This window comes from Dunckerocampus dactyliophorus, chromosome 1, assembly GCF_027744805.1.
Source record: "Dunckerocampus dactyliophorus isolate RoL2022-P2 chromosome 1, RoL_Ddac_1.1, whole genome shotgun sequence".
In the NCBI taxonomy this organism is placed as follows: Eukaryota; Metazoa; Chordata; class Actinopteri; order Syngnathiformes; family Syngnathidae; genus Dunckerocampus; species Dunckerocampus dactyliophorus.
Window position 1 is genome coordinate 45,345,307 of NC_072819.1, and position 24,444 is coordinate 45,369,750.

Below are 24,444 nucleotides of genomic sequence, written 5' to 3' on the forward strand. Positions count from 1 at the left end.
AGGTTAGATAATGGCACCCTGACTGCTATTAGGTATCGGGATGAAATCCTTGGACCCATTGTCAGAACCTACGCTGGTGCAGTGGGACCTGGTTTCCTCCTGGTCCACGACAATGCCCGACCTCATGTGGCTAGTGTATGCAGGTAGTTCCTGGAGGATGAAGGAATTGATACCATTGACTGGCCCCCACGTTCACCTGACCTAAACCCAATAGAACACCTCTGGGACATTATGTTTAGGTCCATCCGGCGCCGCCAGGCTGCTCCTCAGACTGTCCACGAGCTCATTGATGCCCTGGTCCAGATCTGGGAGGAGATCCCCCAGGACACCATCCGTAGTCTCATTAAGAGCATGCCCTGACTTTGTCAGGCATGCGTACAAGCACGTGGGGGCCACACAAACTACTGAGAATTATTTTGAGTTGCTACAATGACATTTTAGCAAAATGGACCAGTGTGCTGCATCATTTTTTCACTTTCATTTTTGGGGTGTCTTTGATTTCCCCCCTCCATAGGGTGATCATTTTCATTTGTATCAAATTATGTGGCATCATTTTGTTACTAATACATCACCCACTTATTATCAGGAAAGATATTCAAGATAATTTTTCCCCCAGTTTAGATCTGATGTGTTTTCGAAGTGTTCCTTTAATTTTTTTGAGCAGTATATATTTATCCACTCCATAAAAGCCAATCCTTCCTCTTTTGCAATTACTTTTATACTTTTCGATTGCGAGTATGTGTGCAAAAAAAGTTGGGCGTTACAATGCGCATGCGCTGACAATAGCGTCACTATTGGGCATAAGGAAAGGTAGAATGTCGATAAACAGGGCACTATAGGAAATGCTAATTAGCAAATTTACATTAAAATAAACACACGAAAAGGTGGGGAATGTCATTAAAGAAGAAAAATGAAAATACGATCATGCTAATTGGGATAATTGTAGAATAAAATAATTCAGAAGGCGTTAGCATTTCGATCCACACACCATTTCAGAAGGTGTCAGTAGTGCACAACAGAAGTTGCTTCCCAAGCGTCAATTTAAAAACACGAAGAAGAAGAATAGCGCGCATGTCCAGTATTCCGGAAGTAAACTGCTGGCGCTAAACGTGATTTATACTGAGTACCACTGTAGACACAGACGGCTCCCGCTAACCATGAATTTAACTTTTTTTAGCTGCTTCTCATGACCAAGGAGTTGGTTACCTTAGTCATCCACCCTTCCAAACGGCACGGCTAGTTTTTACACCCTCAGACATACCATGCAGACATTGGATATAAACGGAGTGACGGTGCAATTTCCTTTCACTCCCTATGAGTGCCAGAAAGATTACATGGGGAAAGTCATTGAATGTCTTCAGAGGGTGAGTGTTTACATCAGAGGAACAAACGAGTACAAAGCTTGAAATTTGCTTAAATACAATAAAATATGGCTATTTATCCTACTCTGTATGAAAATAAATGTCACAGCAAAGCACAACTTGCTGACTGTACTACTTTACTTTGTTTTTGTACGGGAAAATTGCATCCGCTTTAAAACAGTGCACTGTACATGTCTTTGCAGGGGGTTAATGGAGTTTTGGAGAGTCCTACAGGCACTGGAAAAACCTTGTGCCTGCTATGTGCCACCTTGGCTTGGAGGGATAATTTCAAAGACACCATCGCTGCACATAAAATAGCAGAAAGGCTGAATGGGAAGGAGATGTTCCCGAGTAATCCTCTCTCATCTTGGGGGCAAGCTAATACAGATGGTTCAACACCAAGTATGTGCATATCACAATATTGCTAACATGTACGGGTTTTTTCTTTGCATTTATGCTTTGAAGAATATGTAATTTATGTTGAGGACCGCTAAACTACTGGAGTTAATTTTCACTTAACCCAATGGGTGGGTGTAGTATGGTATGCGTACAACTCTTTTGGTAAAGTGTATGTACAGTGCTCAGCAGAATCTGTACGAGTAATTTATCCATACACTCACTTTCTATACTGTTTGCTTTCATTAGAGTTATGGGTGAGCTGGAGCCTATCCCAGCTGACTTCAGGGGAGAGGCAGGGTACACCCTGCACTGGTTGCCAGTCGTAAAATGACTTATTCATTGTGTGGGTTTTTCTTCTTTGTTTTCCAGCGTACTTCAGTGATGTTCCCAAGATCATATACGCATCACGAACACACTCTCAGCTCACCCAGGTTGTTAATGAGTTAAAGAACACTTCATACAAGTAAGATATCTTCTTTCCATACGTTGAGTTAAAGACGTAAACAACTAACCCCAAGCAATTCAATTCAAACATAAAAAAAAGATTTAATATATTGGACCTGATGCATACTGATCACTATCGAAAGTGTCCTTACCGCCTCCATCACTGTTTGGTACGGTAACTGTACAACACGTGATAGGAAGGCACTCCAGCGGGTGATCAAGACCTCACAGAACATTGTTGGGGCAGCCCTCCCCTCACTGCAAGACATTTATACATCTAGAGTCCTACGCAGAACACACAACCTCATCAAGGACAGCACACATCCACAACACTCATTATTCACACTCCTACCGTCAGGCAGACGCTACAGGAGTTTGAAGTCCAGGACCACAAGGCTGGCAAACAGCTTTTACCCACAGGCCATCAGGCTTCTCAATGAAGCACTCAGACACGCCACACGCAACACACACTCATAGCACTTTATTTATTTATTTATTTATTTGTATTATTTACTTGTATTAATGTCTCTTCTGTTGTTGTTGCTTAATTTCTTGGTATTTATGTATATGTGTTTATGTTTCTTATGTTCTTATTCTTTCTTGTGTTTTTCTTTCTTTTCTTGGGAGAATGAACAGAATAAGATTTTCATTGCATGGTATAACTGCTGTTTTACCATGCACATGACAATAAAACTCTCTTGAATCTTGAATCTTGAATCTTGAATACTGTATGCCATAGAAATAACAATTGAATTGAACTGTGTAGCCCTATGGTACTGTATGGTCCCTGGTAGAACCATAAATACACTGTTATATATTCTGTACTACAGTATATTTGGGAAAATGCTGATTATTAAGTGTCTCAAAGCCAGGTTTCAGTGAAATACAGGCCAGCATAACTCAGTCCTTGTAAGTCCTACAGAGAAGAATGAGATCCCTTTCATCCCCTTTGGGCAAAATTTTCACCTAGAATTGAGCAGTTAGTCTATAGTGGAAGTGATTTGCACTAGTAAGTGACCAAAAACGGGGAATGGAAACAAACTAAAGTGCAGTACTGAAGTTGGTGTCTGTGCCTTGCATCTAGTCCAGTAAGACTGATGTAGCCGTCCTTCATGGGACACACGGATGCTTTAAGTTGACAGTTTTCTTTTTTAACTCATTCAGTCCCAACCATTTTTCCAAAAACAGCCGCTTCAGTATACGGCCATTTTAGGCGGTTTTGACTGATCTTTCAAGGCACACTGAATATTGTGTTCTATGGCTATAGAAACACGGAACCTACCAAAAAGAAAGATTAGTCTTTCATCAGACAAAAAAGTTTGTTTCTACCTTTTTTGTTCTTTAGTAATCAGCAGTAGAACATAGGTAAGCTTCAGGAAAATATCAGTTCCCGACTAGAAAAGGGGGAAAAACAGCTTTATGTGAAAAGCCACAGTTCAACTTTCACTTTGACACAAATATTTTTTCCTTTTGTGACAGCTGAAATATCTCAACAGCTATATCAACATAACACAAAAATGGGTTGTTTTACATTTTTTTTTTAAATGATTTTTTTTTTTTTTTTTTTTTTACAAATATAACACCCCGAACAATTTACAATTGTCACATTTGGAACTGAACCGTGTGTGCATGTGAATGCGTTACAGTTTCTCTACAATGCGTAAGCTTTTGCATGCTACACTCCTCCGCGCTCTCTCACTTCCTCCTTCCTATCATGTGTGATTCTTCCATTGAAATGATCCCTGCCAAGCACTTATCAAATGCACTTCTGCCACATTGTGGCCATTTGTATGGATTAAAACTGCTCTGAAATGTTAATCTAGTAGTGAAGAGTTGCATCATCACCTCAAAAAAACATAAGACGTATAAATACGTTGTTGGGATCGGGCGTTCGGGATTATGAAAACGTATAAATATGTCTTTTGTATTGAAAGAGTTAATAAACCCATGGCCTTTTTATTTGTGCTTCAGACCTAAGGTGTGTATTTTGGGGTCAAGAGAACAGCTGTGCATCCATCCAGAAGTGATGCGTCAGGAAAGCAACCATGTCAAGGTAGTAACACCATGTGGTGTTTTTCTTTAATCATTGTAGAATGTATAATTCTAATAAAATAATTATAGTCAAAGGATTTGTATTTATTTTCATTTGGAATGATATTCAATGCAAGATGTTTATGGTGTCTGACAGCTTACTGTATCTAACATGCATGCTCTTTGTCAGCACTTTCAAATCAAACCTTTCAGGATGATTGTTTCATGTAATGAGTATGAATCTAGTCAGCGCTCGGTTTTGCCACATGAGATTATGAACCCAGATTTATTTATATGGTATAAAAGGATGGTGTTTTTGGAATTTTTCAGGTCCACATGTGTCGAGGGAAGGTATCCACAAGGTCTTGTGTCTTCTATAACAATGTTGAAGGTAATAGTTTTACAACTGAAATACAGTATCTGATTGATATTGGTTTTCTTACAGATATCCTATATACCAATATCAACCAATACTGGCAGCAGCTCTTCCCTCATACTTTTGTTGTGTAATGAATAGGCACCTTATGCTTTGTTTACTGTGATGCCACTGGATGCATTTCACAAATAAGCACTGTTTGTGGTAAATAATACAAATACAGTCAAACTTGTCTTAGCGGCCACCTGTATAGAATGGCCACCTGCCTATAGCAGCCACTGAAAAATCCCCCGCAGAAAATTTACGTGTTATAGACCCTGTGTATAGCAGTCACCTGTCGAACGCGGCCAGCGGCCACCCATTGTATCCCTTGGTCAATATCTGACCGCATATAGCGGCCAAAATACCGACTCAAGCAGAAGGTTCATGCACGAAAAAGTTTCGTTTTTTTAATCAATGAAGCCGTCGTGTGTAGACTTTAATTACTGAGTCGTAGCTCAGTCACAATCATTCACAAGATCCACACCAACTGTCAGTTGTTCGACATAAAAAAAGCCGTCTTCTTTGGAGCTTGTTGCAGACAGTGACACCGTTTATTTCCTGGTGTGAGTCAATGTGGTCAATACTGTAATGCCCCTTGTTGTGGGCAAGGAGAGTCTCATGTCGCCGATGCACTTTAATCTCTTCATTAACAGCAGAGAACACTGCAGGACTTTACATCTACGCCAACATCCACACACTTCCCAACTCTCTCGACACTCATAGCTAGCACTCAGCCTAGCTCTCCTGCTCGTGACGTCGCACCGTCACTTTCCGTCACTTCCCGATGAACTAAAGCTGTAATGACACTGCCGTATATATAGTAGCACAGCTTTGTTCTGTGGGTGGTGTAGAATAACAAGCCTAGTAACTTTTATCCGCAGTCCCACAGTGCCCTCTACTGGTCAACATGTAATAGTATAATTATATATATCTGCAAACACAACAAGCTTCTAATCACAGACACGTTAATATGTGCGCGCACAAATTCAAAATGGCTGCCAACCTGTCTATAATGGCCACCTGCCTATAGCGGCCACTTTTGTCATTTCCCTTTAGTGGCCGCTATAGTCAGGTTTGACTGTACTGTATATATTTAAGATTTTGTCTCAACAAATGGTCATTAAAAATCATGACCAATAGTCAGCTAAGATAACATGTCCTACAGTCAACATCCAATCCATCCATCCATTTTCTATACCACATGTCTTCGCTAGGGTAGCGAGTATGGTGGGGCCTATCCCAGCCGTCTTCGGGTGAGAGGCGGGGTACACCCTGGACTGGTCACCAGCCAATCAGAGGGCACATAGCGACAAACAACCATTCACACTCACGTTCACACCTTCGGACATTTTAGAGTCTCCAGTTTACGCTATGCAATCATTGCAATTTACATATTTACAATCTGAGAGATCGCAAACATATTATGTGGAGCATGATGCAGCTTGATGAGGTCGCACTCGTGCGGTATGCCAATATCAGCCGATTATCGGCCGTCCCTTGAATGCACCCCTCAGAGTTTGGTGATCGTTTTTGCTGGCGTATATCTTCTCAAGAGACGATACTACAGAAATGAAACTTGGACATACAGTAACTTAGAGTAGTAGCAATGTAGATTTACTACATAGCTACTGAAAATTACTCAACACACTTGCATTGTCTCTTGAGACGATAAATGTCAGAGGTTTCCTCGCTTTGGTGAGATACTCTAGACATCATTGAATTCTAAGAAACAATGAGATTTGACTATTGTCGCTATTTATTGTCTTTGTGAAGCTTGACCCACACACACAATGTGTCTACAGTTGCACTCACCATTATTCAACTTTCACTGTAAGTGACATTTACATATTGTGGTTTAAAATTAGTTGGATGAAGTCATCCTGTCTGTCAATAAACTGACTCATTTTCTTTTTTCCTTAGAGAAAAGCACCGATAGAGATTTGGTGAATAATATTGTGGACATTGAAGACCTGGTCAAATTTGGCAACAAACAAAGGTGTGATTATGTTCCATCCATTTATCAATCCATTTTCAATATCCTCACTTGGGTCTAGGTCAGGGGTGTCAAACTCGTGCCATGGAGGGCAGGTGATCAACACCTGCTTCAATTTGAGAGAAGGAGCTCATCAATTAAATCACCTGCTTGAGAAACTGGTTGAAGAGAAAACCTCTGGTGTCTCGGCCCTCCATGGCTCGAGTTTGACACCCCAGGTGTAGGTGGTATGTTGGAGCCTATGCCAGCTGGTGTTATGTTTATTTCAACTTTGTGCATGTAGTGATATTTGCAGGATGAATATGTCTGGCTGTACTTTGAAAAGCATATATTTTCCTCTAGGGCTGTTGATAATAGCGTGTTACGGCGGTAACTCATTTATTTAATTAATTACGTAAACTTTTTTTTTTTCGTAATTAGCGCATTCGCATCAAGTCAAGCCACACCTCTTTTATGACGGCAGACTGAGGAACAATAGCATCCCCACAGTCACACAGAGTCCGGCGCTCTTTTATAACTCTATTCTCACCTGAACACATAAAGTACAGTGCAATTCCAACGGCATATATGTGTCTTCAACTTACAAACACGTCTATACTACGACACTTCCTCATTGTCACTAGACTACAGCAAGTGGCATTCACGGACACTCGGAACATCACAACATCTTTTATTATGCGTGTATGTGGGGTCTAAATAAACAGAAAGACAAAGACAGTGAGTGGATATTCTTTATATATATCGCTCACTAACGTAACTCACGTACTTACTGCAGAAGTACAATTTGCATGCATTCAAGTATGCTTGGAAATCCCAGAAAATAAATCTACACTCAAAGCGTGAATTCAACTTAAATTACGCGGTGTCTTTGAACGCACACCATCATGGCTCATAATAACACGGTGTGATTCAATTGTTCTACTACTATTACACTGTGTGCACAATTATTAGGCAATTTGCGTTATTGATTATTAGTTTTATTATTCAACAATAACAGTGCTCTTGGTCGATCCAAAATGTTAATATACCTCAAACTTGAATATTGAGGGAAGTGAAAGTGAGGTTTTGTCTTTTGTTGAGAGTATCTCTCTGTGCACAATTATTATGGAACAAATAGTGTGCAGAATTATTGGGCACCTCAAAGAAAAACAGAAATATTCCCACCTCACTACTTTATTTTCATTTTTTAAAAGTCAGAATGATAAACAACACAAACTTAACAAGTAAATATTTCTGACATTTCCAAAAATGAATCAGTGACCAATAGACCTTCTTTTCAATAACACGGAAAAGCCTTCCATCTATGTCAGTTTCTTGATCATTTAACCGTCAACATTTTGTGCAGCAGCAACCAAAGCTTCCCAGACACTGTCCAGAGAGGTGTGCCTTTTTTCTTCACTGTAAATGAACACCACAGTACTCAATAGGGTTTAGGTCAGGTGAGCAAGGGAGTCATGTCATTATATTTTAAGACCTTTACTAGCTAGCCAATATTAAATCATAATAAATGTGTATATATTTGTATGTTTGTGTAAATATGTATAAATGTTGGAAACGTTCGGGTGATTTATTGTATATCAGTGAGAGTTCATGCAAAGTTTAAATTTGGTTTCTGTTTTGTGCAGGGCCTGTCCTTATTACCTCTCACGTTCCTTAAAACAGCAGGCAGATGTGATTTTTATGCCCTATAACTACCTGCTGGATCCAAAGGTAAACAGTCTTTATTGAATAACAAATATATATACGTGTGTGTGTGTGCATACATACATACATACATACATACATACATACACACTTAAATGTTCTGGATCATCAAACAAATTGAAATGTTTGTCAATGACAACACAACTGAACACAAAATGCAGTTTTTAAATGGAACTTTTAATTATTACGGGAGAAAAAACATCCAAACCTACATGGCCCTGTTTGGAAAAAGTGATTGCCCCCTAAATCTAATAACTGCAATCAAGTGTTTGCGATAACTTGCAATGAGTCTCTTAGTATTTTGTCCCACTCATCTTTGCAGAATTGTTGTAATTCAGCCACATTGGAGGGTTTTCTAGCATGAAGCACCTTTTTAAGGTCATGCCACAGCACCTCAATAGGATTCAGGTCAGGACTTTGACTAGGCCACTCCAAAGTCTTAATTTTGTTTTTCTTCAGCCATTCAGAGGTGGACTTGCTGGTGTGTTTTGGATCATTGTCCTGCTGTAGAACCCAAGTTCGTTTCAGCTTGAGGTCCATGGTTCCATTTATCACAGCAAGTCTTTCATGCCCTGAAGCAGCAAAACAGCCCAGACCATCACACTACCACCACCATATTTTACTGTTGGTATGATATTCTTTTTCTGAAATCTGGTGTTACTTTTACCCCAGATGTAATGGGACACACACCTACCAAAAAATTAAACTTTTGTCTCGTCAGACCACAGAGTATTTTCCCAAAGGTCTTGAAGATCATCAAGATGTTTTCTGGTGAAATTGAGATGAGCCTTCATGTTCTTTTTGTTCAGCAGTGGTTTTCATCCTGGAACTCTGCCATGCAGGCCGTTTATGCCCAGTATCTTTCTTATGGTGAAGTCATGAACTCCGACCTTAACTGAGGCAAGTGAGGCCTGCAGTTCTTTGGATGTCGTTGTGGGGTCTTTTGTGACCTCTTTGATGAGTCGTCGCTGCGCTCTTGGGGTCATTTTGGCTGGCCGGCGACTCCTGGGAAGGTTCACCACTGTTCCATCTTTTCGCCATTTGTGGATAATGGCTCTAACTGTGGTTCGTTGAAGTCCACACTGATAATTAATCTCAGTTAAGTTATTGGGGGGCAGTCACTTTTTCACACAGGGCCATGTAGGACCTTAAAAAGGCACTTCATGCTCGAAAACCCTCCAATTTGGATGAATTACACCAATTTTGCAGGGCTGAGTTGGCCAAAATTCCTCCACAGCGCTGTAAGAGAGTCATTTGAAGTTATTGCAAACACTTGATTGCAGTTGTTGCTGCTAAGGGTGGCCCAACCAGTTATTAGGTTTAGGGGGCAATCACTTTTTCCACACAGGGCCATGTAGGTTTGGATTTTTTTTCTCCCTTAATAATAAAATGTTTCATTTAAAAACTGCATTTTGTTTTCAGTTGTGTTGTCATTGACTAACATTTAAATTTGTTTGATGATCTGAAACATCTACGTGTTTCATGCAAAACAAAGAATTCCGAAAGGGGGCAAACACTTTGTCATACCACTGTAAATTTACTGTACACACACACACACACACACACTCTGTTTGTGACTGTCATGTTATTTATACAATTCTGTGATGGTATACAACTTAACGTTTTAAATGCTGTCTGCATAAATGTCATGTTAAAGTATTTAATTTGAATGGAATAGTTGTTTTCATAGTGAATGATTAAATTCACAATTGTGTTTAACCAAGTAAACTGTTTTTCTGCTTTCCACAGAGCCGCAAAGCTCATAGCATCGAACTGACGGGATCTGTTGTCATTTTTGATGAAGCTCATAACATAGTAAGATTGCCGTAGGCATTATTACTCTCAATGATTTATATACAGTAACCACATTTAGTGGGAATTTTATTGTGCTAATAATAAAGGTGATATCTCAACTAGTGTGCCAGACACAATATACCTGTACATAGTGTACCATTATCAAAACTTGACTTCAGGACATTCGGAAATGATCTTGCCCCACTAGCAATAGTATTTTAAATATTGTTGACAAATTTGTAATACATTTCAGACTCAGTTGAGTATTTATTGCTTGCAGGAGAAGACCTGTGAAGAGTCAACATCGTTCGATATGACGCCGTATGATTTAGCCTCAGCTATTAATGCATTAACCAGATTGCTAGGTGACCAGGCTAAAGAAGCCAATTTTGGAGAGTCTTCTGTTCAAGGTAAGAATGTCTCAGTTCCTGCCAGAATGACTGTTTTGTCTCAAGTTCAAACATTTTACTGTTTAAACACACTGAATCCAGAATTCACAAATATGTATAATACATAAAAGACTATATTTGCTTTTTCGTTTCAGGTTTAAAAACAGACATAGAAACTGTTGTTAAAATCAAAGGTAAGTATTCAAATGAATTAATACAAATTTACCCTGTACCCTGATTTTGACTTTCAACAGTTAATGTTTTATTAGGAAATACCTAAAATAGATTGGTCATTATTTACAGAGATTTTTCTGAATCTGGAAGCTGCTCTTGATTCATTTGAAGTTCCGGCTGACAGGGGCATAACAAAACCTGGAATGTAAGTGAACGTTTGATAGCGAGCATTTTCATTCATTCAGAATTATAGAAGTGTAAGGTTTTGTTCAACGGACTTAATGATTTTGTCCTATGTGAAACACTACATTCTCCGGAACACGATCTGGTCAAACATTAAGAAATAAAGAGCAAGAGCTGTAAAAAGAAAAACTAGTCGTGCAAGCTATACAAATTTGGGTTTATTATATGTGGTGTGTACTTTTCAGCTTCATATATGAGCTACTGGAGAGAGCCAAGTTGAACTACAACACCAAAACAGATGTGTTTGAAGCGCTGGAGCAGATCATTGGATACTTAGCAGGACGTGAGTATGGCTTGATAGCTTGCTGTCCACCTTGAACACATGGAGCTGATGCCACATATAGAATCAGTTTAGACTTCAACATGATTGCTAGTTTCTTCTGTACAATTGCCTTAAGTGTCTTGCCTTGAATTTGATCATTTCTGTTATTAGAAATTCACCTGAATGAATCATTTTTGTACATTTCAAAATTTTCAAAAGACACAGCTCTGTTTTTTCCTGAAAGTCCTCCAATGATCTAAATGCACAAAGACAAAAATTTTGTGTTAATGCACACTTTCTTGCCAATGAAACAAGAGCTGGATGTCGTTCACAGAACCAGGGATATTTCTCAATACGAGTGGACTGCAGAAGCTCTCCGATATTATACAGGTACTGTATGTCACGTGAAGATGATGACTAGTTAAATGTGATGGAATTGGGGAACATCATTTAGTATCAAGTAACAAAATAAACAAATAGGTCCACCAACTTTCTGACATGGAACTTAATTATTTATAAGCACACTCTGGTTTTCCATATGTTTTATGGAAATGGTGAAATTCTGAATTATGAAGTCAGATGCTTCTCGGGGGAGGGGCGTGGGGTGGGATGGTTTCATTTACCCATTTTATAAAAGTTAATCTTCAGGAAAAAGTACCAAGTTTTGAACCTTTTTAGTCCGCATTGTAATTTGTGAACATCTACCATACACTGCCACAATATTGTCATATACAGTACATTCAGTTCTTTGCTGCATGCAACATTGTTCTGGCACTGTGACGTCACTGGAACCATGTGTACTGGCGTCTGCCTGTTCAGTCAGTCATTCCTTTGACGTGGAGAGGGGAGACTTGTTGTATGGATACCAACTTGTCTCCCACATCTTCCTACCCAGGCTACACCCACTAGAGAGGTCACTCCAGGTGTGGTCCCATGGTCTCCTGACACCGAAGGTTTCCATGGAGAGAGTACATTCACAGAAATAAATAATAAGAGTTTAATACAACAAAAGAGTGAAAAAGCTCTGGCTGACAGTCGATGAGTATAGCTGAAAGCATTTTACACTCATTTTGCAGAAACCAGCATAGCAGTTGTCCATAACGAATCATTACCTTTAAATTAACATGCTGTGTTTTGTCTCCCAGCTGGTGTTCTCTGGGGAAGTATCATCATCACCATCAGACCGGCAAAAGAAAATGGAAGCTAATACGGCTCATTTTAAGGTAAGTATTTCATCACACTCATGAAAGGACTTACTATAAGAGTTTACTACACAACTCTATACACTAGTTAGTCATTTTAGTGCAGGAGTGTTGTGTGTTCAGTTATGGCTGCCCTCAGAGGGCCACTTGTAACTGTCAATATACAGTATATGAATATATAGTAGCCTCATGATATTATTACAAAATTGCATTTGATTATTATATTTGTACTAACAAATTGATGGATAACTTGCTTTGAAATGAGAAGTGAAAATGCCAAGTTGACAATCAGACATTCAAGTATTTATTTTTGATAGCAGAGAATGCTTGGAATATGTTATTGCACGATCAGCTAATATAAAAGTTTAGAAGAACTGCGTGCACTACAATTTTCTGTCAAAATAAAAGAACATATACATTTAGAAGGAAAAAGGTGAAATGTATTATTGACACACATTATTCCCAGGCTTTCGCAGGCCACAGAAAATGATGTGACCCACGGGCATTGAGTTTGAGTTTGACTCATGTGTTTTACTCCCTCCACCAGTGGGACTGCATTTGGATTTGTGCACCACATCCACAGATATTTATTTCCTTGTCATTACACTTGTCTTACAATCTCAACTGGTCGTCTGTCCTTTACCGTCTATGTTAAATATGTCCTATTGGTTTTGAAAGAGTTCGTCATTTGCTAGCCACAGGTTTACTTACCTCCTTACGCATCTAATTTTTCAGCCAGTCTTACACTGTCCTACTTTTAGCTGTGACAATTCTGAGGGCTGGTAGTGGCCCTAGAAAGTAGTAAAACATTAAATCCCTGGCAATACCTGATAATTGTGTATTTAGCACAAGACGTATCATATTTGTGCACTGGGCACAGGTTCACATCCATCAAGACACCAGCTCTCAGAAAAAACAAACCAACACTGACCCATGGGCTTCATCTTCGACAAAGAAAGCAGGTAAATGTGTGGTTGGGTAGAGTGTGCAGTGGCAGAACTGCAATAATTTTACATTCAAGTTATGTTATTAACGTTGTTTTGAAAATACTGTACTTGTTTTAAATGTGGTTCAAAGGTGCTCACTTCTGGTCTTAACAGAGGTGGTGCTGAGGTCTCAAGTCTAACATTTGTTGGGTTTTTATGGTTGTGACCATCAATCAACCGTTCAAAAGCTTGAGTTAACATCTCAGAAATGGTTTGAAAGAGAATTGGATGTAATCTATCAATATCATATAGTGATAAAGCCAGTCTTACTGGCTCCTCAAGGTCTGGATTAGATATACAGCATAGTATAGTACTGTACCTCCCACTTGACTGCACAGATTTAAAGACAACTGCACATCTGAAATAATAAAAAGATTTCTACGTTATTCCTCTGTGTCATGACCAATGACCACATTGTTACTTTTTGATGCCAGTTTGTACTCTCACATTCTCTGTGAGTAAAAGGGGATTTCAAACTTAAATTGTATTAAACATTGAACACATTTTTTTGGATGACCAAAAGCCGCTCTTAAAATGGGATATAAACACAGAGGTTTTGTTCTGACCCATAAAGCACTGACTGTAATACAATACAATACAAGAATACATTTACTATGTCTGATTGCTGTTTTTATAAAATGCTGTTAATCAATAGGTTATCTAGTTATTCTGTTGAATTCCAGGTCCCATGGTAAGAACAGAGAAATGTAATCTTTGAGCTGAGCCTTTGTTTTTACTAAGATACACTATTAAAAAAATGTTTTAGATATTTTTAAGCAGTGGACAGGTTGGCTTTGCATTTTGAAATCAGGATACAGTCAGCATTTGAGAACATCTTGCAAATTGCTTGAAATGTTTACACCATGGCTAATTGTTGTAGGTAGATCAAAACACTTATGAACTCCTTTCACTGTCTCATAAATTAAACCTTTATGTTTTTCCTATGCACTGTACGTTTCAGGAAACATTCTGAGTTACTGGTGTTTTTCTCCGGGCTTCAGCATGCAGGAGCTGGTGAATCAAGGTGTTCGCTGCATCATTCTGACCAGCGGTACCCTTTCTCCCCTGAGTTCCTTTACCTCAGAGATGAGGATGTACGTTTGTTTCAAGCCCATTACAATATAATGTGTACAGTTTATAATGTGTGAAGACTATAAAAACAACCATATGAAAAAGTCTTGATGGTCAGCATGTTTTTTCTTGCTTTGTGTGTAGAAAATTCCCAGTGTCTTTGGAAAACAGCCATGTGATTGAGCGGGACCAAATCTTCGTCAGCATCATTGAACGGGGCCCAGATGGGGTGCCGTTAAGTTCAGCATTTGACAGAAGGTTAGTGTGTGTGTGTGTGTGTATGTGTTGCTAAATAAACTATACAGTGGTGTGAAAAAGTATTTGCCCTCTTCCTGATTTTTTTTTTTTTTTTGCATGTTTGTCACACAAATGTTTCAGATTGTCAAATAAAAATATTAGTCAGTGACAACACAACTGAACACAAAATGCAGTTTTTAAATGAAACTTTTTATTGTTAAGGAAGAAAAAAAATCCAAACCTACATGGCCCTGTAGCTTCTGGTTTTGAATGTGGAGTATGCATGTTCTCCCCGTGCGTGCGTTTTCTCCAGGTACTCCGGTTTCCTCTCACATTCTAAAAATGCATAATAGGTTAATCGGAGACTATATTGTCCATAGGTATGAATGTGAGTGTGAATGGTTGTTTGCCTATATATGCCCTGCAATTGGCTGGTCACCATTCCAGGGTGTACCCCACCTCTCGCCCAGTCAGCTGGGATAGGCTGCAGCCTATGACTCTAATGAGGATAAGTGGCATAGAAAATGAATGAATGAAAATTATACGTTTTTTATGTATTTTATGTAAGTATTTCTGTGAGTGCCTTGTGAAGATTTAAAACTGGATTGTTAATCTTTGACCTGTAGAGGTTTTAATATCTTCATTCTTCCAATATTGATAACAAATGTATTTATTTGTTAAAGATTTGTTCCTGAAAACTTGTCATCCTTGGGAAACACAGTGGGTGAGTTCAAACGCTGCTTAGGATTGTCTTCATGTTCATTTCAATACAGAATTAATTTCTTGACTAAAAAACCCTATTAGGTTAGACGTCCAAGAATTTTGCTGTGTTCTCTCCTCAGTGAACCTGACCCGCATTGTCCCACATGGACTTCTGTTGTTTTTTCCCTCCTTCTTTTTAATGGAAAAAACTCTGGAGTTCTGGAGAGTGAGTGACGGTCAAGTTAACTCATCAACGTTATTATCATCATCATCATCATTAGAATAGTTACAAATGTTTTATCATTTTAGGTTAAAAATGTCTCTGCTATAAATGTGTGCTCATTCTCACCAGGGCAATGGACATGCAGATCGCATTGAAAGTGTAAAGCCAATGTTTATTGAACCGAAAGGAAAAGGAACCTTTACTGAGGTGAATGCAGTATGATTATACAGTAACTATTTCGATTAGAATCAATTAGTAACATTACAAGGGCTACTGTATCAGCATGAGTAACTGTTTATTTTTTCTGTATTTTAAGGCTATTGGGAGTTACTACCATGCAGTTAATGACTCAAAATCCAGAGGAGGAATCTTTTCAGCGGTTTGTCGAGGAAAGGTGAATGTCAATGAATAAAGATCTAGCCTGATACCTGTATACATAGTCACACCTAGGTTTCCGAACACGGTGTCAAGAAAAAAAAAAAAGCTTCCTTCTCACAGCAGCTCTTAACATTTATTTTTGTTGTAGGCTAGCGAGGGTCTGGATTTTGCCAATACATTTGGTCGTGGTGTTATAATCACTGGACTGCCCTTTCCACCAAAGATGGATCCTCGAGTCGTCTTGAAGATGCAATTCTTAGATGAAATGAACCAAAGGAAAATCCCTGGCATGAAGGTGAGCTGAACCAGAAGACAAACGTGTGAGACATTGATGTGTGTCCAATTCAGGCTGCTGAGCTGCAGTGTGGGGGGCCAGCTGGTGGGAGTCTCAGGCTACCTGAAGTGGCGCACCCCTCCAAACAAGTCTCTCAGAAAATGTGCTAGAATGTGCTTCAAGCATTATAAACCCGCCCTCTTTCTGTGCCAACGAATGCAAGCCACCCCCCACATAGGCCTGTCACGATAACAAATTGTGCTGGTCGATAATTGTCCTACAGATTATCGTCAATCGATTTTTATCGAAAAACATTTTTTCGACCATTTTTTTCAATAACTGTCATAAGAGGTGTAATGTACATTTGAACCACTAGATGGTACTCTAGTATAGTGTATGGTGTCCCTGTGTGAGACATTAGCTTGACACAAAGTTGCCTGTAGGTATGTTTTGCAATGTAGTCAGCTACACTGGTAGTGAGAGCGCACCATTTTGCACTAATTAGTTTATATTTGCCGACCAAACGCCTCAGTGAGTTTTACTGTCGGGACGAAGGCTCCGCTGCCCGAGGCACCTACATTGGTAGTTTTTTTTTCCCCCAGTTGAGAAAACTGTCCGTGTTGGTTGTCTGTGTTCATGTGCTCACCGCGTTCATTCTATTTAAAACCGGAATGTTCCCAAATCGTGGCGGTCGGTTGTGGCATTTGCCTTAAAAACCATCGCTTCTGCGCCTTCATGTTAGCGTATGCTGCCTCAGAAAGCTCACTGCTAAACCCTGTGTAACCACTCACTAGCTCACTAGCAGCCCCGCCTCCACAAAGAGGCTGAATGAGATGAGGTCCCACTCTCTGTGTTCAGTCCACGAAAGAACCAATCCGCACAGACAGTTGCAGAGTGAACCCTCTTGTCATCTAGCCTGTGTGGCACAGAGAGATGAGCAGATGGAACACAGGGACAAGCACGTCAATTTATCAAGAGCGGAATAATTATCGACCTGTTGTTTTTTTATAGTTTGATTAATCGATTTGTCGATTATCGTTACAGGCCTACACCCACATAATACACGCATGCACATTAGTTATGTTTGTTGTTAGCCAACTATAGCAATTTGGCAAAGTTTAGCTATCATTGAACGCTATCATTGAATGTATAGCCTATCATAACCACACAATTGACTCTAAAATGTTGGTCGCTTCTTTGATACCGATTTAGCGCATGTGCAATGTAACCCGATTGTGTGTTGATACTTCTTTAGAATTTGATCTCAGCTCACCTAATGATGCACTTGTATGTGTTCTAGTATGACATTCCAATAGCTTTCTGGCACTCCTGTTGATTGATAGAATGTATAGTACAAGGACTAAAGCTAGCACTGCTTTGACATGTTTTGTGTTGGGATGTGTGTGTCTTTTGCAGTTCCTTTCAGGGCAGGAGTGGTACAAAGAGCAAGCCTTCAGAGCTGTCAACCAGGCTATTGGCAGAGTCATTCGCCACAAGGATGACTATGGCGCCATCTTCCTGTGTGATCAGAGGTCAGATTAGTGTTCATCAGACACTCATTTTCACCTTATTTCTTTGGAACAGCAGTTCTTCTAAAGTATGTTACTGAGATAGTTTATTCCAGTGTTTTTCAAAGTGTAGCGAACCTCCCCTCAGTGAACGTAATACAGTTTGGGCCTCCCTTATTCCTAGAAAACTAATTTTCCGAAGCTGTTTTTAGGTGTTTACTCTCTCACTGTCGGAACTAAATACCTATTAATTTTCTTTGTTTTTCTCAATCTGCTGCACCCACCAGGGCAGGCCTTCCTCAAACACTTTGAAAATCACAAGTTTATAGAATTTATAATGATATTATTTATTTCTAATGTACAGTATAGATCATGCCTTTTCCTTTTTCTCATTCTTTTGTTATTACTAAAATACCAAGAATTAAACAAGCACTGTATTTTATGAAATAGTAATTTTTTTAAAACAAATGATTGACATGGCGCATGAATTTGAGAAGAGTAATTCAGAAGCAGTAGATAATAATTATTTTAAAGAAAAACAATAACGTGAGCTTTCCACAGATTTAAAAATAGAGACGCCCAATCGCACCTTCCATCATGGGTGAGACCTTATGTTCGTCCATATGACAACTTTGGGAACATAGTCCGTGATGTCTGCCAGTTCTTCAGGGTTGCACAGAAAATGGTAAGTTACGGGATATACTGTAAACAATGCTGAAACAATGATTTTACTACTTTCCAGTGTCAATGTTCTTGCCAAAGTTAAATGGTGTAACTACTTGAAATTTACTATAATGACTGGGATTGAGACCACACTTGGCTGATGTTAATGATGTGAAATAGAAAGAATGCCAGGGGGATTCTTTTGTAAAATTACCTAGCTTTTTTTTCTAATTTATTATTATAAGTGATTGATTTGTGATTATTCTAAAAAAAAAGGTGATCTTAAAGCATGATGTGGGAGATGTATGAATTAACTTGTTGGTTTTGTTGGAATGTTCCAGAGGCCTGTGTTGCAAAAGAATACTGCACCGGAACTTGCTTCAGTGTGCTCAGCAGGCAATTCTCAGTTGCCATTTCCACAGTCTTCCGGCTCCAGTTCTTACTTGGTCTCTCAAAGCACCTACACTCAGAAGGCCAAAATGTTGGACACGCACACTTCCACTCTTAAAAGGAGGAGAACTGGTGAGTGTGTGTGTGTGTGTGTGTGAGTAAACTATAAAAAAAAAAAAAAAAACGACTCATCCCCATGCATTGTTTTGATTTGGTTTCATCTTGTCTCCATTAAGATGAAGATACTGCAGTTGCTGGTATTTTTAAACAGTACGAGTCTCAGACAACAAAAACGAAGATAAAACCAGGCAATCTGTTTGATGCCCTGGAACGAGTTGAGAACCGAAGAGAAAAGAATGATGCTTTGGGAGATCAGACGGTAGGTTGATTTCTTTACATGACAAAATATCTCATATTTTATATACAGTAAATGTACAGTATAGGGCAGGCGGCCTCAATTAATAGTCAAATAGTTCAAGTTCGCGAACATAAACATAAAGCTGCGGCTGCTGGGGGGTTGAACATTCCCAGATGGCAACATAGTTCTTTTACACAAGATTATCCATATGCAAGATGTCAGCATCTTTGTTGTGCTGTTTATTAAATTTGCCATTTCAGAACCTGAGAATGAGATGGCATGTAATACTATTTTTCTGTGTAATTGTTAGGATTGTAACGGTACATGTATGGAGTCTTTGGCCCGTTACAGCTGCGTATGGATTTCAAATTAGGGAGAGGAAGTGTACATTTGACTTTCCGATGCACCTCCACAAGCCTGGATGGTGTGCCTAGAATCAGACAAAAAGGCGAGGCATTTGGCATGGAAGCGGAGGAAACAGTGCAGCCCAGCCTTTGGCTAGCAACAGAGCCAGGAGAATCCAGAGCCTAGAGACCGTCTAATCATTGTCGCAAACTGTCCTATTTTTTAACACTTCGCCTCCCGGTGAAATAGCTAAACAGACACATTCAAGTGGATAAGACAAAAGCAAGACAAAATATACCAAAGTGGCCCCCAGATCCTTCAGGTTTTCTGTACGCTATGTCTATATTTTTATTTGAGAATTGTAATTACTGGAGAAATATCTGCCAGCAGATTGCAGTTTTTAAGTTTCATTTTAAAAACCATTAACACAAAAGGTAAGCAGTTTTATGTTTTGCATTTTGTTCCCTTACTGTACTGAAATGAACTTAAATCGTGACCTTAAATCAGTGGTACTGTACGTACCATGCCATAAATTATGGCAAATCTCGTTGCTGATATTTTCTCACTATGCGACAAGTATAGAGTTATTTGTCATGATGTGAAATAAAATTTAGGTAAACTCAAGTAAATAATATTTGCTGCCAATTGTTTTCATAATGAATACATTTTCATTTTAGTTTATTTTATTGCAATTCTTTCAGCAAAGCAATTCGTCCACACTGTCACTTCAATACGACAAAAGGATGGATGAGATGATGCGTGGAGGGAAACGCAAAATAAAATTGGTCCAAGAACAGGTATTTGTCATTTTAATAGAACAACTGTTTGGTTATTTCTATCAGGATTTGGAAGCAGAGTCTAACCTTACCTAAGCTAACCTTTTTTTTTTTTTTTTTGAATGAGCAAAAACGTACATTTTGGTTTTTGGGTTAACTACAATCACAAGTGCCCCAAAGGAATAGTTCTCGATCAGGGGTCACCAACATTTTTCCTTGTGAGAGCTACTTTTACAAAATGAAAATGGCCAAGAGCTACTCATTTTTGTAACATTTATTTTCAGAGCTTATTTTAAACCCAAACAAAGCGAATATGCTTGTTTTACCAGAACATTAACAAAATGCTGGTGCCCACAACTCACATTTTATATTTCAGAATGCATTTCTTTCTACTCTTGTTTCATTATTAACTGAAAACCTGAATGAAAAGCAGGCTTGCAGGCACCTCATGTGGTCGTGTGGGGCTACCTGGTGCCCGCGGGCACCACGTTGGTGACCCCCGTTCTAGATTAACCATTTTTTTGCATACGTTACACTTGTTATTGTTTTGTTTTATAAATATGTTGTTTGTTTTTTTTTTCTTTTTAAAGAAGACAAGTGTTTCCACGGCTGTTTCTGGAGATGGGAAAAACAACATGGCTAGAAAGTTCCTGGGAGAAATGAAGTCATCCCTGAGCCAGGTCAACTTTGAGAAAATTCGCCTGGCTCTGCATTCCTACAAGAAAAATGACAACCTGGACACCCTGCTGTCGGAGACGTCTTTGTTAACCGATGACCCTCATACTTACAGTTTGTTACGTGGTGAGTCATTTATTTACAAATAAATACATACTTTTTACTTGATTGAAAAGCACTTAGTGGTTAGCATGTTGGCCACACAGTCAGAAGATCTGGGTTCGAATCTTTGTTGGACATCTCAGTGTGGAGTTTGGATTTTCCTTGCGTGTGTGCGTTTTCTCCCGGTACTTCGGCTTCCTCCCACATTCCTAAAACATGCATGTTAGATTAATTGGCGATGCTAAATTCCATACGTATGAATGTAAGTGTGAATGTGCCGTGCAATTGGCTGGCGACCAGTCCAGGGTGTACGCCGCCTCTCACCCAATGTCAGCTGGGATAGGCTCCAGCATACCCCCGCGACCTAGTAAAGACAAGCGGCACTTAGCACATCTCTCATCCTTCTGTGAGTTAAATAAAATGAATGACTCCAAAAATCTGTGGCTTCCTGAAGTTTATTAGCTTGTATTATTGTGTACACACGAGCCACTTCTTTTTTTATTTTACTAAACCTGTGACCCTAATGAGGACAAGCGGTATAGAAAATAAATTAATGAATTGTTGTCAATGTAACATGTTCACGTATTACTTCTTATCATTTAGAGTTACTCGTTGATTCAAAGCCATCTGATGTGTCACAGGTTTGTACCCGTTTGTACGACCACATCACAGGAAGAGATTTGATGAGAAATGCCAGGAACTGACCGGTACTGGCTGTGGATACAAACCTGAACACTCACTGTGCAAAGATGAGAAGAAATCAGGGATGCCACACGGCGGTAGGTCAAGACAGTAACACTCATTTACGCTAGATGGCAGAACCTTTAGAATGATTGTAACTATGGCCAATCGTTCATTTTGTTTTATCCCTCTTAGGTTAGCTTTATGTAGTTTTAACTATCCCAGTGACGGCCTCTTTCACTTGTGTCAACATGATATTGGACCTCATGCAAAGAGTGCCCAACTGGTACTACACAGTGCACCCACAGTCCTTTTATCTTTTGTGTTATTTTTCTCAATCAGCAGATGTGAAACCCGGGGGAGTTTCAGCATCCGGTTCCACTTTAACATCAACTAGCAGTCAATTAAATGGAGACCAATTCAGTCGAGGAGGACATCAAGAGCTTCGAGAAACTCAGACTGGTAGGTCATATTGTTGAAAACTGCATAATTTGGTCAGCATTTAACTGAATGTACAGCATGCAGCTCATAAACATTTGTAATGGCGGTTGCTTCCCTAGCTAACCAGTAATACAGACATTGTTAAAATGCGTCCATGTTTACCAGACCTGAATACAAAGAGTCTAGTCCAGGCTGCCTTTCTGGCCGATGTTAAAAAAGCGCTGGGAGCGGAGGGATCAGCCCAGCTCTGTCAAGCTGTTCACAGCTACAAGACGACAGACAACTATGAAAATATGGTGACTGCGGCTGTGTCCTTATTCACCGAGAAAGATGAAGACTTCAGCCTTTTAATCAGTAAGTAAGATATAATGACATGTAGCGGCAGATGGATGTTTGTTTGTGGCTTTCTTCTTTCCGGTTAGCCTCATATTTCTTTCTCTCCCCTGAAGGATTTGCCAATATTATTCGCCCTCACCATAAGAAACAGTACAAAGCGATGTTGAGAGCATTGATGGGTCAGTCTGCTGAAACTGCTGCTGAGAAAAACGACGAGAACGAATCGGGGTAAAAGCAATCCAGTGCGTGATTTAACTGACTAATGGAACCTAGTGGAAAAAAATTATTTCGTATATATTTTTTAAAAGAACAGAACTTATACAAACTTGTTTATATATGTTTTTCCAAACCAAATGTTTGTAAATTGTTATGAACGGTAACTGATTGTGTGCTTTTTGAATGTTCGGATTTACTTAAATAAAGATGTGATATTTTAAGTTCAAAGTGGCTGTTGCCTGTTGGTAGATTGACACTCATTCTAAATTGTGTTACAGTTTTTCTCCATTGGTTTGCCTCGTTTCTTGAAACAGATATTACATTCTCAAAGTAACGTGTAACCCACCCTGCTTCACACTGGCCGCGCCGGGGCTTGACACAGGATCTTCGCAATCGGAGTCGAGAGCGCCGACCACACGGCCAAAATCCCGGACTGTCGACCGCGTGTTCAGCGCAACTCTCAAGGCACAGAGAATGAGGTTTACCAACGTACACTTTCACAGCCTCACAGGCTTGTATCCGTAACACACGTACAAACCTCCAAGAAACTCTGCAGTGGTTCACAATAGAATTCTGTTTCTCATTCCTTTAATTAAATAACAAATGTCTTAGTACGTGTCTCTATGTACAGATTTGGAAATGATTAAGTACAGGTAGCCAACAGTTAGCGCAGTTAACCTAAATTTAGCACAATTTCCAATTCAATAGATCTTGTTCATCTAAACTGATCAATTCTCAGGTCTAATGGGTGTTCTCTCTAAAACACATCGGCATCATTTCATTGAAGAAGTCATCACGTGCACAGTAGTCCATTCAATTGTCAAAACTAGTCAAGAATCTGCTGTAAGGCAAGTTTATTTATGGAGCACTATTCGTACACAAGGTAATTCAAAGTGCTTTACAAAAAAGTCATAAAATCATTCCATAAAACCAAAAAAATACATTAAAAATGAAGAGTGCAGATAAAATGCTTTCAGTTGTCAAATGAACAGTTGAATATAAGAGTTTTCAGCCTGGATTTGAACATTGCCAAAGTTGAGGATTGTCACACATCTGGAAGGACAGATTTTGGCAACAACTTAAACGCACCCTCACCGTGTTTCGTCCTGACTCTGGGCACCCGCAGGAGAATGCTCCCTGAGCTTCTCAAGAGCCTGAGATGGTTTAGAGAGCCCGGCGAGAAGGCCGTTACAGTAGTCCAGCCTGCTGGAGACAATACGGTATGCTGTAATACTCTGCTATCGTATATGAATCTCTTGGAACATTGGATAAATGGATCATTTGACAGTCAGGTGAAACTACAATTTGCGTTGAAATGCGGATGAGAATCTGTGACCAGACAGACAGCAGCAGTGTGTGGACGCCCAGGAAAGCGAGGACGGTGGCCAGTGAAGAGGTATCAGTTGTGAAACTCCAGTTTTACTTGGAGTACTGCAGGCTGCATATAATTTTCCCAATGTTTGTTTATTACAGTATGTTGTGCTAAACACATTTTCATTACTCTGATGTATGGAAGTTATTTTATGGTTTTGAATAAAAATCCTTACAATTTCTTTGGCAATACGAGTGCAATGTGTGATGTCTAACCTGGGACGCTATTGTTACCGTAAAATCCATCCATCCATTTTCTGTACCACTTGTCCTCACCAGGGTATGTTGGTATGCTGG

At 39.4% G+C, this 24,444-nt stretch overlaps 1 protein-coding gene across 4 annotated transcripts; it reads left to right on the forward strand.

The window, feature by feature from the left end:
• The first annotated feature begins 1,089 nt into the window (after window positions 1-1,089).
• rtel1 (regulator of telomere elongation helicase 1) lies at window positions 1,090-24,293 on the forward strand. 4 transcript variants are annotated; one of them, XM_054797157.1, is made up of 33 exons: window positions 1,090-1,364; window positions 1,565-1,763; window positions 2,130-2,223; window positions 4,176-4,257; window positions 4,566-4,626; window positions 6,574-6,649; window positions 8,272-8,356; window positions 10,100-10,165; window positions 10,425-10,554; window positions 10,689-10,727; window positions 10,837-10,912; window positions 11,136-11,233; window positions 11,547-11,602; window positions 12,358-12,435; window positions 13,295-13,376; window positions 14,362-14,494; window positions 14,616-14,729; window positions 15,392-15,432; window positions 15,551-15,636; window positions 15,763-15,840; window positions 15,950-16,027; window positions 16,160-16,306; window positions 17,702-17,817; window positions 18,355-18,478; window positions 18,798-18,978; window positions 19,083-19,225; window positions 20,251-20,346; window positions 20,916-21,126; window positions 21,744-21,881; window positions 22,126-22,245; window positions 22,390-22,578; window positions 22,674-22,788; window positions 23,091-24,293. In XM_054797157.1, exons 1-33 carry the CDS (start codon window positions 1,263-1,265, stop codon window positions 23,299-23,301), a joined length of 3,645 nt encoding a protein of 1,214 aa, XP_054653132.1. In that variant the 5' UTR covers window positions 1,090-1,262; the 3' UTR covers window positions 23,302-24,293. The 4 variants fall into 4 exon arrangements, with proteins under 4 accessions (XP_054653132.1, XP_054653140.1, XP_054653150.1 ...); XM_054797165.1 differs by having other exon boundaries at window positions 22,129-22,245; XM_054797175.1 differs by having other exon boundaries at window positions 22,674-22,802; window positions 23,091-23,239.
• Window positions 24,294-24,444: the final 151 nt, after the last annotated feature.

What these genes read in the sequence shown, in the direction of transcription:
- rtel1 (XM_054797157.1), top strand. Translation starts at nt 1,263, where the DNA reads ATGCAGACATTGGATATAAACGGAGTGACGGTGCAATTTCCTTTCACT. An exon ending in AACTGTTGTTAAAATCAAAG is followed by an intron (nt 10,728 to 10,836) that starts GTAAGTATTCAA and finishes CATTATTTACAG; the next exon opens with AGATTTTTCTGAATCTGGAA. An exon ending in CTAATACGGCTCATTTTAAG is followed by an intron (nt 12,436 to 13,294) that starts GTAAGTATTTCA and finishes CACTGGGCACAG; the next exon opens with GTTCACATCCATCAAGACAC.